The following is a 14,316-nucleotide window of genomic DNA, read 5'->3' as shown; positions in this document are numbered from 1 at the left end:
TCAAGTTCAGGATAAGATTTTCTTTCTCATTGCGCTTTTACTGTCGGAAATGTTTTTTCTGCTGTCTTTGTAATTGAAAATAATATATATATTTTTATATAAAAAATAATATTTTAGTTATTTCATATAATTTAAAATATAATATATGAAAAATAATATTTATTTATTTTTTATATAGAAAATAATATAGATATAACTCTTTATAAATTTTTTTTGAACGAGAGATATTTTTATTACGTGGAAAAGAAAAAATCTATTTATCATCTCAACTCTCATCATCTTTTTATTATCTTATAATATGATATTAGATGATAGGTCTATAAATAAAATATAATAAATAATTTTCAATCACTTAATATCACATCATAGGATAATAGAAGGATGATAAAAGTTAAGATGATGAGTAGCATTACTCTTTTACTTAATAGTTAAGAAATTGACTATTAGTAAAATTATATATTTTTTTAATTTTTTCTTAAAAATTAAGGATGTTAAAAAAATACTTAAAAAAATAATAAAAAAAATAAATACACTATACTAATAACCCTATCACTACTCTATACTAAAAGTTTAAAATTCTTTTCACTTATATTATGACACGTGGCAATTAGCTGTAACGGAAGAAGCTAAGTTTATAATCTGTCTCATTTCTTTGGTGTAAATTTTATGACGTATCTTATTGTTTACGAATTGGAAGAATTTTAATTCCATTGTTAAAAGAGAAATTATTTACATCAGCCGCTGTAGTCGCAGCATACTATAATGATGAAGAAAAAAAAAATCACATTGAATATATAAAAAATACGACTGATACATAGCATTACTCTTATTAAAATTAGTATAAAATCCTATTGAATATTGTAAGACTCGTATATTATATTTAATATTTTTAAATCAATTCTCAACTATGCTTTTCGAGGCTCTCTAAACTTTACTTTAGAACATAAGCCAAACTCTCCACTTTCTCTCTCTCTCTCTCGAAATCAAGAGCTTGAAATCTGATTTTTGTTGGAGGGAAAACTCCTCCCTCTCAGTCATTCATTCTTCCATTCATCCATTTTTTCTATTAAGATTTTTTTTATTTAATTTTATTTTACTTTCTTCAAAATCAAAAAAGATAGATTTACAGCTTTCTGACAACTTCCGAGAGACATGCGCAACACAAGCAGATTCACAAATCAAAAATTGTTCGAAGAAAAGTGATGATTTTATGAAAATCCCAGCGCGTGTTTCTCACGCGCCACGCACATCTTCGTGTGGTCCTCACACGTTACTCCTTCCGGCAGCTCTTCTTGACACATGCGCCAAATCACCGGACTCGCCACCACCAGACCTTTCAAATGTGATATTTGTGGTTGAAAAAAGACAAGTATGTTGCCTTCACAGACCGTCACAAATTTCGAGGTCTACCAGAGTTGGTCCAAACTGTTATCCGTCATTTTTCGCATCTATTTTACTGCTTTCTCTTTTGGTTTCCTTATTATTAATTAAAATAAAAAAGAGTTTGTCTCTTGGATATTTGTCTGTAGAAAGTAACAACAATAGTGAAAACTAAACCAATCACAAAAGGAAGTAGTGAACTGGTAGAGCTCCAAATGAATTGTTTTGGTTTATGACGTCATGTTTGATATGAGGACATTTCAGAATGTATCTGATCATGAATGTAAGTTTTTCTGATAAATGAATGATGGCAATTTCCCTTAAAAAAAATTGGCTACTGTTTCAGGACCACTCCCATTAGAGATCATATTTGTTACCTTTTGCAAGGCTTCTCTTCTCTAGTCCTAGATGGCTAACAAAGTGTTTAGGTTCTATGCTACTAATTCTTTTGTGCACGGTTTTGAACATTGAAAATGATAGAGATGCAATATTTTTTACAATTTTTTATAAAGTTATATTTTAAATGAGAGATATTTTTATAAAATAATTTATAAACATAATATCACTTTATGTAAATATCACCACTTTAAAATTACATGATTGTATAAAAAATTATAAAAATAATTGTATATGCATCATTACTCTTTATGCATAGAATTACGTCTACTTTTTTATCAAGTAATTTATGAATTTAGATGTGATATTTTCATCTTATTATAAGATGTCATATTATAAATAGCAATTACATGATCATTAATTTGGATGATATGAAATCTATAATAAGATAAGAATATGGAAGGTATTCGAAGTCAAAATCAAGGTAGTTTGTTCGACTTTTTCACGTACGGCAAGAAGAACCCACCCTAATGCAATGTACATATATATGTCCTACAAAAATAAGAATGCTTGATATAATGTTATCTGATCTAAAATTACAAGGGGCTAGAGTGGTCGGTCCATCCCAACTAGGGAGATGGAATCACAAGTTTTACGTTGTAAGTAAAACTTGTACGTGTATTAGAAAAGTTTGTGATTGTGATAGCCAACAAATTAAATCACTCCTTCACCCTTTTAAATCATGGGCATGAGGTACTTTTTTTGGTATTTTTCAATTTTCTGTTGGATGTTTTATAGAATTTACAAACGGTCAATCACCAAAAAAGTAGTAGAAATTATTAATTTTGGAATCCATGATTTTACCATTTTGACAAGGGATTCCTAGCTGATCTATCGAGCATAGGAATTATTCTTTTTTTTTTTTTTTTTTTTTGTCATTCATATTTCAAGATGTTCTCTCATCTCTTTTGACTCTGACGAAAATCTCAAGTTAATTATTTTTTATCGGTGGGATCTCAAGCTAATTCGTGTAATTCAAAATGAAGTTCTTGTCGAAAGTCTATGTACCTTCGATATTAGTTGGAATTTTATTCTCATACTCCGGCAAATTCCAATAAAAAAAATTCAAAGTGATATATCTAGCGTCTTCTCTCATTATGATTGTTGTGGATATGTTAATATGCTTTGCAAAAATGGATGAGAAGGTTACATTTGGGTAGTGAGAATATTTGAGAAGTATTAAAAATGTTTGTGAATAGTAATGAAAAAATAATAATAAATAATAAGTAAAAAATAATAAATAATAAAAAAATAGATAAAAAATAATAATAAAATAAAAAATAATAATAAGAATATTTAAGATATTCTTAATATATAAATATAGTCTAAAAAAAATCAGAGTGTTGTGATTGTTAGGGATCTAGAACGGACCCACATGGTAGAATTAATTTAGGTATTCCAAGCACGTACGTACGACCTGACAACATTAATGCATGGGTAGGATCTGACCCACATCGTGTTAAAAAAGTATTAGCTAGGAATGGACTAAGACTATAGAGATATTGGCTATCATAATGACATTCTTAAAAGTGAAAAGAAATGATAATTATATTTAAGAACGTGTAAGTGCTGTATAATTATTTTAAAAAATTTAAATAAATACGAAATTTATATAAAAAATAATATTTTTTAATAGTAGATCTCACTCTTTTTTTAAAGCGATTGTATGGTACTTGTACACTCTACGACTGTATATAACATTATTCTAAAGTGAAAAAGAGAGTAAGTTCAAAGCTCAACTTTGATATCTGGGAGCTTCGGCTCATTCCCTCCCTCTTCTCCTCTATCCAATTTCTTTTTCTATGTAGTGTTTTGATTTTATTTTTATATTTTTCAGGCCAAATAAAGGAGAATCATTGTTTAGGACCTCCCGACATCCATTAGCCAACATGCACCCCACCTGGATGCTACCCAGCTGCCGATCTTCAAGACCACCGAACATAGCGCCAAACGAAGTGGAGCGTAGCTCGCACGCACGGGTTGAAGCCTCAGAGCTCGTCGGTGCTGATGAGTCTTCTACCGATGCAACACTCGGCTTTTCTAGGACCTTTGACTCTGGGACTTCCAAGATCGACCATCGGCCTTCCTTCCAGAGTTCACGCACAACTGCCGACTCTTTGTGTGTTGTACCTCCGTTTTTTGCAGCATTTTCTTAGTGTTTTTCCATTGTTTTTCAAATGTATAGCTTTTGTTCCTCTTCTCCCTTTCTCTTTAACTCGAGGGAAGTGTTGAGCTGCCTGGATCGGACGCAATCTGGGGCAAAAGCTGGTCGAGAGAGGCGGGTGATGCTATGGCCGGTGTTTGTATGGCCGGTGCTTGTGCATAGGAGCCGCCTGCGTTGTGGAGGTTGTTGTATGTGCGAGAGCAGGGTGCTTGTGTCGTCTGGGCTCGTGAAGCTGATGCTAGCGGTGGGCATGCCGTTTAGGCTCACGCCAGTGCTCGTGGTGGGGGGTGGTGGTAGAGAGTTTTTATGTGTTTTTTGTATTTCTGTATTTTTTTAATGTGTTTCTTTTTCCAGTTTTTATTTTTTGTAATTAATAAAAAAGAAATAGGCTATTAGACTTGGTGTCCATAGCAGCAGAGTCCCATACTCGTCCTCCCTGGGAGGAAGAAAGGGGTGAGTGCTTATCTTCTTTGAAAGATGGGTCGTGTAGTTCTGTTTTTGCAGAGCGTTTTTAGAAGTTAAGACAATGTCTGCCACAAAAGAATTTGTGTGTGGGGGTGCCCTAGAGCAGATGTGTAGGTTGGCTTATAGTTTGGGTTTTCCCTGTATTGATAACTCACAGCTGTAACTTCAGTACATTGAATGAAATGAAGTCTGTTTCCATTTAAATAAAAATTAAAATTAAAATTAAAAAAAAAAAAAAAAAAAAAAAGAAGAAGAAGAAGAAGTATCTCCCCCCCACCCCCGGCGCTCTCATGCAACACATAAAGTGAAAGCTCCTAAGCTAGCTAGCTTATATTCTTTGCAACTCTATGCAAGCAAAGGCAATTTGGCTCAAATTCTTTCACGAAAAGATCAAACACTACTTTATTTGCTTGTTTTTTTTTTTTGCCTTTCCAGTCATATTTTCACGCTGGATTTTTTCAACGAATTTGGTAAAATAAAGTTGTGCAGACTTGTAAGGAGGGAGCATTTGAAACCAAATCCTAGAAAATATCCAACATCCCCTATATATACTTTTCTGCCTTTCCAATTAATTCATCTCCAACTTAATTAATTTTCCTCATCATGAACAGATTTCCTGCACAATCTTCTGCGGTTAATAAATCCACCAATATTTTGCATGATCATGAAGTCTTTCTTTTGATCAAGGAGAAAAACAAAGCTATGAACTATAGCACTTCTTTTTATCTCGAGCAAAAATTATAAATTCACCAGTAATTTGCATGATCCAGTTATACTGATCTTTCATTTGATCAAGGTGAGAGGAAAAATAACAATTTCTCTACAAGAATTGGTAGCTAGATTGCCTCCTGTTTTCTGAACATATATATATATATATATATATATATATATATATATATATATATATATATTGGTCTAAACCAGGCCATATAAAAATAAATGCACCTGGATCGTATAGCCATACTCCAACAGCTAGCTTGCCTGCCGCCCTAGCTCCTTCGGTTGTCGTTTACGTGAGAGAGAAAGGGAGAGATGCATATATAGAGTGCAAGAACAAGTGATATGGGAAGGAAGAGAATTAGTGAGAACTACTTACATGTACTTGAAAAAGCAGAAGAAATATGCAGTACTGAGAATATTGTCGAAGTGTTGATGTATGTTTGGGCTTCCATTAATCATTGCTTGCATGAAATTAAGTACTTGATCTCTAGCACATTAGTACTGATGACTGATGAGTTGGGGGGAATGAAGCCTGGTCCGACATCATTTGATTTATGATTCTGATCATGATCTGTGCTTCAAATGGTCTCGAACCAGACAGCATTCTCCTCAACTATTTCATGGTTAGACAACACAGAGACAGAGATCAGAGAGAGAGAGAGAGAGAGAGAGAGGACTGTTTGTACTTTGATTTTTAAACGGCCATGCATTTCATGGTCCCATATATACGTGGGGAAGGAGGAGTTTTCTTCTTTTTGTTGGACGGGTGACGTGGATCTCAGTTTCTGAAGCTCCCTATGCGAGACTTTACAGATCATCAATTTATTTTAAATAATATTTTAAGTTGTGTAAGTTCTGTATATTTTTTTAAAAAAAATTAAAGCACATCATTAAAAATATGATTTTTTTTTCTTGCAATTTCAAATTTATCTAATTTTTTAAAGGAAATTTGTAAGATTTATATGCTCTAAAATTGTAAATATCGTAACTTTTCTGAAATAAAACAACTTTTAGGCTAGGTTTGGCACTCGCACCAGCACCCTTCCCTAATCTTTTAATCTAGCAAACTTTCCTTCGGTCACCCTTGTTTTTAACACCACCTGATCGAATTCTACTCATCTTACAAACATAGACAATCCAAAAACGTTTTGATCTAATGTCACAATGTTGTTTTTTGTCCACAGAGCCAAACAGATCTTTATTTAGGTTATTAATTAGGAAAATATAAATAGGTAATAAGATGTCAAATGAATTGAAAAAGACATGCAGTTTGGTGGAAGAAATTAAGACCACTTGCCACCGTTAATAAATAGGCCGTTCAGATTGAGGCAATATTTTGATCAGGTCAAACCAGACTTGTTTTAGCATATCCTACCAGACTCGCCATCTTTCAGTAAGCATTGAAATCATGTGGCATGCATACATACATACATACACATATATATACACACAAGCTTCATCTCCGTCCGATTGACCGATCCTATCATGACCGATCAATATTGCTTAGAGGGAGTTGATCATGTTACGATAGTAGTCTTAAAGGTGAAATGTGTACGATAGTAGTCTTAATTATCATGGTGCTTATAAAAGGAGGTCTCTGTTGTCCCATTCCCATTCGAAGAAAAGGGGAAGACGAGAGGTGGCAGAATCTTCAATATTGATGAAGGGCGTGCCCCAAAATAGTACTATTCCGAGTTTATATGGAAATAAATACAGGTTGGTCTGTTAAAAAAGCTTGAGCTGATTTGTAAAAGATCGAAAAATTAGGAAGATATATGTGCTTTAAATTGTTTGAGATAATGTCAGGAACCTACCACCCATCACGTGTTGCATTTCATGTTCTAGATGGTGCAAAAACCAATTTGGTTCAAGATTTAAAAATGTATCTAATTCGATATGAAAAAATAGAAAAATAAAAAGGGTGTACGAAATTAGTTAGGCCCGTTTATAGTGCTTAATTAATTAACAAATAGATATTTATGTTGTAATCATATTGTTGATTGAGAAATGATAGTTGCAATCGTTAGTGTGCAAGCGCCGCGTAATTATTTTGAAAAAAGTAAATAAATATGAGATTAACATGAAAATAAGTTAATTTTTTAATAGTAGACCCCACTCTCTTTCAAGCGACTGCACGGCGCATACGCACTCCACGACTATACGTAGCATTACTCGAGTAGTATTACTACTCTTAAAAGATTAGATTGTTTATGATATTACAACCAAATACAACACTGAAATCAATTGGTAATTACCAGCGTTACAATTGAATGCTTTCACCCAAATTACATCTCTTTAATTCAAACAGGTCAAGATTTATGTGGCCGCTTAAAAGCAAATGAAATATTTTTCAGACAATTTGAGAAGTTAAGTCGCGGATGAACCATTCTTAAAACAAATTAAATTTTTAAGAGTATTATTATTATCTGCACGGATACTCGTGACATGAACTATACAGATAGCATTGTCACGCCAGCTTAGTCAACGGTCAATGCTGACAATTTGCCCGACATCACAGCATGCCACGAAGAAAGTTGAGCAAGCCGACGTAGGATGCCACTCAGACATGCACGGCCGTATCTGCACAAAGTATTTTACTACCAAAGGGTATTGCAATTTGACAAGGGATGAACTTGAACCTTTGGGTTTGTAGTTTGTACTTCGTAGCCCAGATAGGCGATGTTCATAGCTGTTGGTGAGTATGTTGGTGAGTAGATCAGAAAAAATTCTGTGATTTTCAAACTAATTTTTCTGTGCAACCAAACACGGTTTTAATGCTAATCTTGGAAACTCTTTTCCAAAAACACATAAAATATCAGAATCACTAAGAATCAAGAACTTAAAGTAGAGATGATTTTGGAACCAGCATCCTTTTTGACCAGCAAGTTTTGCTCCCCATAAACGGGGCATGGTGAGCTCAGAAAAGTGATCTTTGCTACTGCGTGGTATCTAAGAAGCTTTGAAACGACGTGCTTTACGCTCCATAGTGTCCTTTTTTTTAGCTTTCGCTTTGAGCTTTTCATAATGAGGCTCACCATAATCACGCAAAAGATGGATTTCCAACACAGCAAAGGACAACTCTCTGCTCCTCCCACACTACCAAGCAAAATGATCTTCCACTTCCAGTACAGATAATTATGTTACATAAATACTATTTTGTACAATATCCCAAAAGCAAAAAAAAAATCGAATCCTAATATAAAAATTAATTAGATGGGAACCACTAGCACGAAACACTTCATTTCTGATCTAGCATATAAAAATTCAGCGGATTTTACAGCCCACAAAAAAAAGTCCATTTTTATATAAATATAACTTAGAATTTACACATCATACATTAAATAAAACACTGCAACGAGTCCTTGCAAGTTTAAGGAAATAACTTAATTGTTTAAGCAGTCACAATAAAACTAGAGAAAATGAAGGCCCATTTCCCTTTTTAAATTAGAAAACTCACCAGAAACTCAAGAATGGACATCGTAGTGCACATCCCCCTGACCATTTACCTTGGTCGCATTTGATTCGCTTATATCTTCTGTTTCTTTCGGTTCATCATTGAATTTCCACGTGGCATTACCATTCTGGAAGTTGCTCCGATTCCTAAAATTATTGGGGCCATTGGTGGTGGTCTCTTCTTTGTAAATACCAAGGCTCCGACGATTTTCCCAAGCACAAGCTCCTTTCACTTTGTGTTCCAGGGATGAACTGACTGCATTACTGCAGCTCTTCCTTCGGCCAAGCTTTGGTGATTTTGCACGAGTTGGTGGCAGCTACCAATCATACAGGCAACAAAATCAAGTTTTTAAGCTATCACGTATAATTAAAGAGAAGCAGTTATGATAGATTTTTCCTACTTCTGTCTACATTAAGACAGCCATTTTTTTTTTCTGTCATTTTTTATTTGTAAACTGCAAGAAGTTAGAAGTTCAAATACTGGCTCAAAATTCCTAGAATCTTTATTAGGCTGGAAAAAAAAAATTAGAACAAATCTATGGGCACGCAAACAAGTACATAAAGAGTGGAGAACCAAGTAAAACAAATGAGGAAAGAATACTAAACATAAAGATTCTAGGAGATCCAAAAAGGAATTTAAATCTGGGAAAGATCCTATACTTATATATGATAGCATAAGAATGAGAAAGGTCCATGCAGTACCTTCTTAAGTTCAGCCTTAGGTGGAGGTCCCTCAAGGTAGAAGCTTGGCATTGGGTTTGCCTTGAACATTAAGCTCTTCCTCAGTTGTTTAATAGCTGCATCTTTCTCTTCCTTAAAAATTCAAAATTGATGAAGAGGACAAAGGCAAAGCTATAATACTAGAATTAAACACCTTGACCATACAACATTAATACACAGAAATGAGTGAGGGAAAAAGTTTAGAAAGAAACCCTATCTATGGGGGGGGGGGGGGGGGGGGGGGTGGGGGGGGGGGAGAGAAGAGAGAGAGAGAGAGAGAGTACTAAATAGTCTGGTTTAAAGTAGCTAGAGAGAGTATCCTACCTTGTCCTCGCTTCACTTTGGTTTTTCTCAGCTTCCAATGCTTGGTGTTTTCCTCTAATTTTTGAATAAAACTGAAAAGATGGCAATAAGGTAGGGATGTGTGGTTTGCATTTAGGAAGTGTCATAAACAGATACTTATATTCAAACATAAAAAGGAACTTCAAATGTAAAATTCTGAAGAGGCAACTACCTCCTTCCGCTTCTCAGCACGCTCCATGCATCTAAATATTGGAGCTGATGCAACAGTAGGCTTGGACTTAATTGCCCTTGCAGATCTTGCAGTGCTATGCAAAGTCAAGGAATGAAATAAATTTAATAACTGGGAGAGATACAAGAGACACTAGAAAAATAGGAAAGAAGCATGAAGTAAAACAAGTAAATAAGACTGCAAGGGGTAAGAGGATACGAGGAAGCAATAGAACAAGAATCTTCTTCATCAGGATGCTTCTTGTTATCAGGTTGCAGTGGCTTCCTCGGTACCAGTTCTGATATTTGCTGCAGTAACATACAGAAGTTTCAAGATAAAGAATTTATATATAACTCGATGGCTGTGGTCTTATGATATTTCTCTCTATCCAAAAGTCAGTTTTACAAGAAATCCAACATTGGTCAGAAGTTACCTGATTGGGCTTTATGATATTTGGATGTCTCACATTGTTTGCATTAGACAATTTATTCAGACGGGTGCCAAAATCAGGTTGTGCACCACCAGGAGAAAGTCCATATGAGGCACGCTTTTCAGTTGCTAGGCAAAATGGCTGTGGAACAGTGTGTTTTGTTCGAGCATTTGCAGCAACAGATCTGGATGCTTGCTTGACAGAAATGTGTGACTTATTATTGTCCTTTTTCTTCTGGGTTTCTGATTTTATACTTTCCACACGCAGACCAGCTTTAACATGTGAGTTTAGTACATTCTGCTCTTCCTTATATTTCTCATTATGACAGAATTCAGATACCTCTACTGAGTTTTCAGTAGTACATTCCTTCACATCATATTCCTTTGCTTCGGTACTCTCTTCTGTACTTTGGATTTCAGGACCCTCGTTAATAGGCTCATATGACTCTTGCCCATTATGATGATTGGGATCAGGTTCATGATCTGAATCATGGGAAACACCATTTGCATAAACTATGACACAATCTGGCTCCTTGTCCATACAAATATCTGCAACTTCTATCCCCATGGCACTGCAATAAAGGAACATAAGTCTCACATTCTCAATAATTGTTCCATGCTTTCATGCCACAAAGATCTCTGCATGCAAACTGCCAATCCTTGCCTTCACTTTCCCAAATTTGTTATGATTTCCAAGTTACCAAGTTGCTAATTGCGATGGTGGTTTATGCTAGAATCATGTAAATGGTAGATAGAAAATTACATCTGAAGAATATTTATACTGTATCATCCAATACCGTTCTCTTTGATAAGTTTAAAATTAATTCTATGACAAAGAAAGAGAGTGAAGACTAATCTTGTAGAGACTTCTTCCAAGAGAAAAAAACAAAACTACATGAGATTTTTTTATATAATTTTAAAGATCACAGAGTACAAGGTGCACCTCGAGTAGCAAACGAAAGAAAAGGAAGACAAACACATGAAAGTCTGCTAATCATTACATTTTGGTTAGTGCCCGGCCCAAGCAGGTATTCATGATAGCAACTGTCTTCCTATATGCTCGACCAAAGCCTTCATTATAGAAAGAGGATTTTTGAACGTTGTTTTCATTCGCCACACAAACATAGCTGATATAAATTGTAATTTTTTGGTAAAAAGAAAATCACGGAAATTATAAATACGAATGAAAGAAAAGGCTAAGCACAAAAGAAATGAGATTTCATTTGATGGGGAGAAGGTTACAAGTACTGCTTCTTTATCAATATTGTAAGAGTAAAGCAAGTTCAGCACAAATAACAGACAACAGGCACACACTCAGATATAGTAAATGGCAAAGTGGCATATTGGCAACAGGGAGATTATTGTATCATTAAAGCCAATACTTCAGTAAGTCTATAACAAATCAAGAAAGGAGATCACTCATCTGCTGGATTCAACTTTACAGCATCCATACGCCTACAAATCTTTTACGCAAATGTAAAAAGTTCAGCTTGAATCTGCATTTCTACGGCATAACCACATGACATATGTATGTTTTCATATACACACATAACGGATTAAACTCAACCAGAGCAAACGGATGCATTAGTCTTTGTTGAGCAGAGATTCCCGTTCTTCTGAAATCGCAGATTGACGAAAACACAAAAGGAATATAACCTCGAGATTATATTCCAAATAAAAACAAGGTCCAAGGAGAGAATAATCGAATCGTAAATCTAATATTTGATTGTTTTTTTTACTTGATTTAATATCCTACATTTTCACAACAGGCAAACAAGCTTTAAATATATAAACAACATTTTCGAATCGAATCACTGTGAAGAGACAGAAATGCAAGGAAAGGCAAAACCAGAGAGAGGTAGAGGTCAAAGAACGAAGAATAACAAGCAACGAAACGACACCGCACGGATCGAGGCATTGAATGTTTGAATTTAGAGCTGCATTTTCAGGCATGCACGAGGGATTAGCAGATCCGAGAGGAGCAGAGAGTGAAGCAAAGAGAATGGCAAATGCCGTAAATAACTCACGGTTATGTTCCGGTCTGTGAAAAGTACGGAGGCTCGCTCTCTCCGGTAACCAGTCTCCAGTGCTAGACCGCTTTGGCCTTATCGAGCTGCGAATGTCTCTCTGTCTCTCTCTGTGTCTCTCTCTGTGTCTTCGAGTGCGTTTTTGTTTTATTGTGCTTTGCAGTGCCTCGTCGGTGCTCACGCCGTCACTTCACGGCGTAATGCAACTTTAATTTTGAAAATGTTTATACCATGCATGTACGTACGTCTCTTTTACGGTTTTACCACCACCGTTTAGAGAAAAAAAGTATTACAAGCTCATAAAAAAGAAAAAAAAAATATTAGAGATAAATAATTTATTAGAGAAATGTTAAATTCGCCAATTTTTTTTTTTTATAAATGTAAAGAAGATTGACGCTGCAAAATATGAAATTTATTAAAATAAGTAGTAGAATATTAAATAATTAAAATACTAACTCGGCCATAATTAAATAACGTAATCATTCGCCAAGAATTTTGAACTTCCTACCTCCAAAATTCAAACAAACGAAGCGCCATTTGGAATCTTATTCCTTCCGTACAAAGAACAAAATTCAAACTTCGTCCTTTCAAAGAGCTGGTACATATTGATGGGATTTGTAGGGTAAATACAAGGTACTATTTGATTCTCAATGATTTACTATAAGTTAAATTAAGATCCGTTTAAATATAGAAATAGTTTTATTTTATTTTATTTTATTATTATAAATTTTTTAAATTTTTATATAAAATATAATAAATAATTCAATTTTTTTAAATATTAAAATAATAATATTATTAAAAAATAATATTTTAATAATATTTTATTCAATTTTTAACTTTTATCTAAAACCATCTGATCTCATTTTATTTCAATTTCTGAGCCTTTTGTGACATTTTATTGGGTGAGCTATTTTCTTTTCTTTTTTCAATTTGATGATCTTAACCCATTATTTCTATTAATATTGGGGATTGAAGTTGGAAATTAGATTCTATCAAGAGTTTTGTTATTTGCAAGTTTATCGCGTCCATATATTATTTATTGTGAGACTAATTATACTCGTAAAAGGTTATATATAATACGAATACTTTTTTCATCATAGTTGAACGCATTTCAATTGTGTGTTAGGTATTAAAAAGCATGGTTAAAATATAATTTTTTGCTTATGCTAAATAAGAGGATTATGGGATTTTTGGCAATGTCCCAAAGATGTTGATATCTTAGCTAAAAACGAAAAACAAAATGAATTAAGGAGAGAAGATGTTTACATGGAATAATGGCCTAGCTAGGTCCCATGCCTCCATCCTTGACTATGCTCGCTTAACCTTCTTGATAATGCCTTAACATCCTCCAATTGAAATAAATAATGATGCCTTGTCCTCTTCCGTTCACATGCCCAATTTTACCCTTGGTATAACCTTATAAATAATTAATATGATCTATAAAATAAAAAACAAAGTAACGTTGTTAATGTGATTCACATTCATGTCAACTTCACATGGATGAGATCATTATATCCTATGTCTCAAGCAACAACAACCAGTTGGTGTGGAGTTCAATCGGGGGATTAGACTCAACACTCAACAGACCAGGGGTCAACTACTTTTTTGTAGAGTGTAGATTACATTACATCTGGTACTCTTGCTGCTGAAAGAGGCCATCCTAGTCATGATGGGTGCAACATGACAAAATGTTGCGGGAAATGTGTGCATGGGGCATTCTTAAAAGTAAAAATTTAATTGTAAGCGATTCTGCGTGTTAATACGTGTATCCATTTAATATAATTGGCCAAAAAGTAAATTGTATTGAAAATAATGCTAATTTGAATTTAGAATATGAAGACAATAACATTAATACGCAGATTGGTATGCAAACTTACTTGTATATAGCAAAACTCTTCCCACAAAATCCATTAATGTTCCTCACCTTCACATGCACAATGCCATCCTAATTAAGCTCTTCCAATCCATGTAGATCTGCTCTTCACATCAATTAATTATAAATGTAATTTCCTATATATATATATATATATAGTATATTCTCTCTTATCAAT

General features: G+C 34.2%; 1 protein-coding gene across 3 annotated transcripts; it reads right to left on the bottom strand.

Annotated features, from left to right (window-relative positions):
- Positions 1-8,397: 8,397 nt before the first annotated feature.
- LOC121245861 (protein WVD2-like 3) lies at positions 8,398-12,423 on the bottom strand. Of its 3 annotated transcripts, XM_041143752.1 has the most exons (8): positions 12,266-12,411; positions 12,088-12,175; positions 10,243-10,810; positions 10,030-10,117; positions 9,813-9,904; positions 9,625-9,693; positions 9,281-9,394; positions 8,398-8,895 (listed from the first exon to the last, which is right to left on the bottom strand). In XM_041143752.1, exons 3-8 carry the CDS (start codon positions 10,804-10,806, stop codon positions 8,590-8,592), a joined length of 1,233 nt encoding a protein of 410 aa, XP_040999686.1. In that variant the 5' UTR covers positions 10,807-10,810; positions 12,088-12,175; positions 12,266-12,411; the 3' UTR covers positions 8,398-8,589. The 3 variants fall into 3 exon arrangements, with proteins under 3 accessions (XP_040999686.1, XP_040999685.1, XP_040999684.1); XM_041143751.1 differs by lacking the exon at positions 12,088-12,175 and having other exon boundaries at positions 12,266-12,423; XM_041143750.1 differs by lacking the exons at positions 12,088-12,175; positions 12,266-12,411 and adding an exon at positions 11,240-12,065.
- Between the last annotated feature and the right edge of the window lie 1,893 nt (positions 12,424-14,316).

This window comes from Juglans microcarpa x Juglans regia, chromosome 1S, assembly GCF_004785595.1.
Source record: "Juglans microcarpa x Juglans regia isolate MS1-56 chromosome 1S, Jm3101_v1.0, whole genome shotgun sequence".
In the NCBI taxonomy this organism is placed as follows: Eukaryota; Viridiplantae; Streptophyta; class Magnoliopsida; order Fagales; family Juglandaceae; genus Juglans; species Juglans microcarpa x Juglans regia.
Note: the sequence above shows the minus strand (reverse complement) of the source record. Positions and strands in the feature narration are given on the sequence as shown.

What these genes read in the sequence shown, in the direction of transcription:
- LOC121245861 (XM_041143750.1), bottom strand. Translation starts at nt 11,274, where the DNA reads ATGAATACCTGCTTGGGCCGGGCACTAACCAAAAT. An exon ending in ATATCATAAAGCCCAATCAG is followed by an intron (nt 10,118 to 10,242) that starts GTAACTTCTGAC and finishes ATGTTACTGCAG; the next exon opens with CAAATATCAGAACTGGTACC. An exon ending in ACCAAAGTGAAGCGAGGACA is followed by an intron (nt 9,395 to 9,624) that starts AGGTAGGATACT and finishes TTTTGAATTTTT; the next exon opens with AAGGAAGAGAAAGATGCAGC.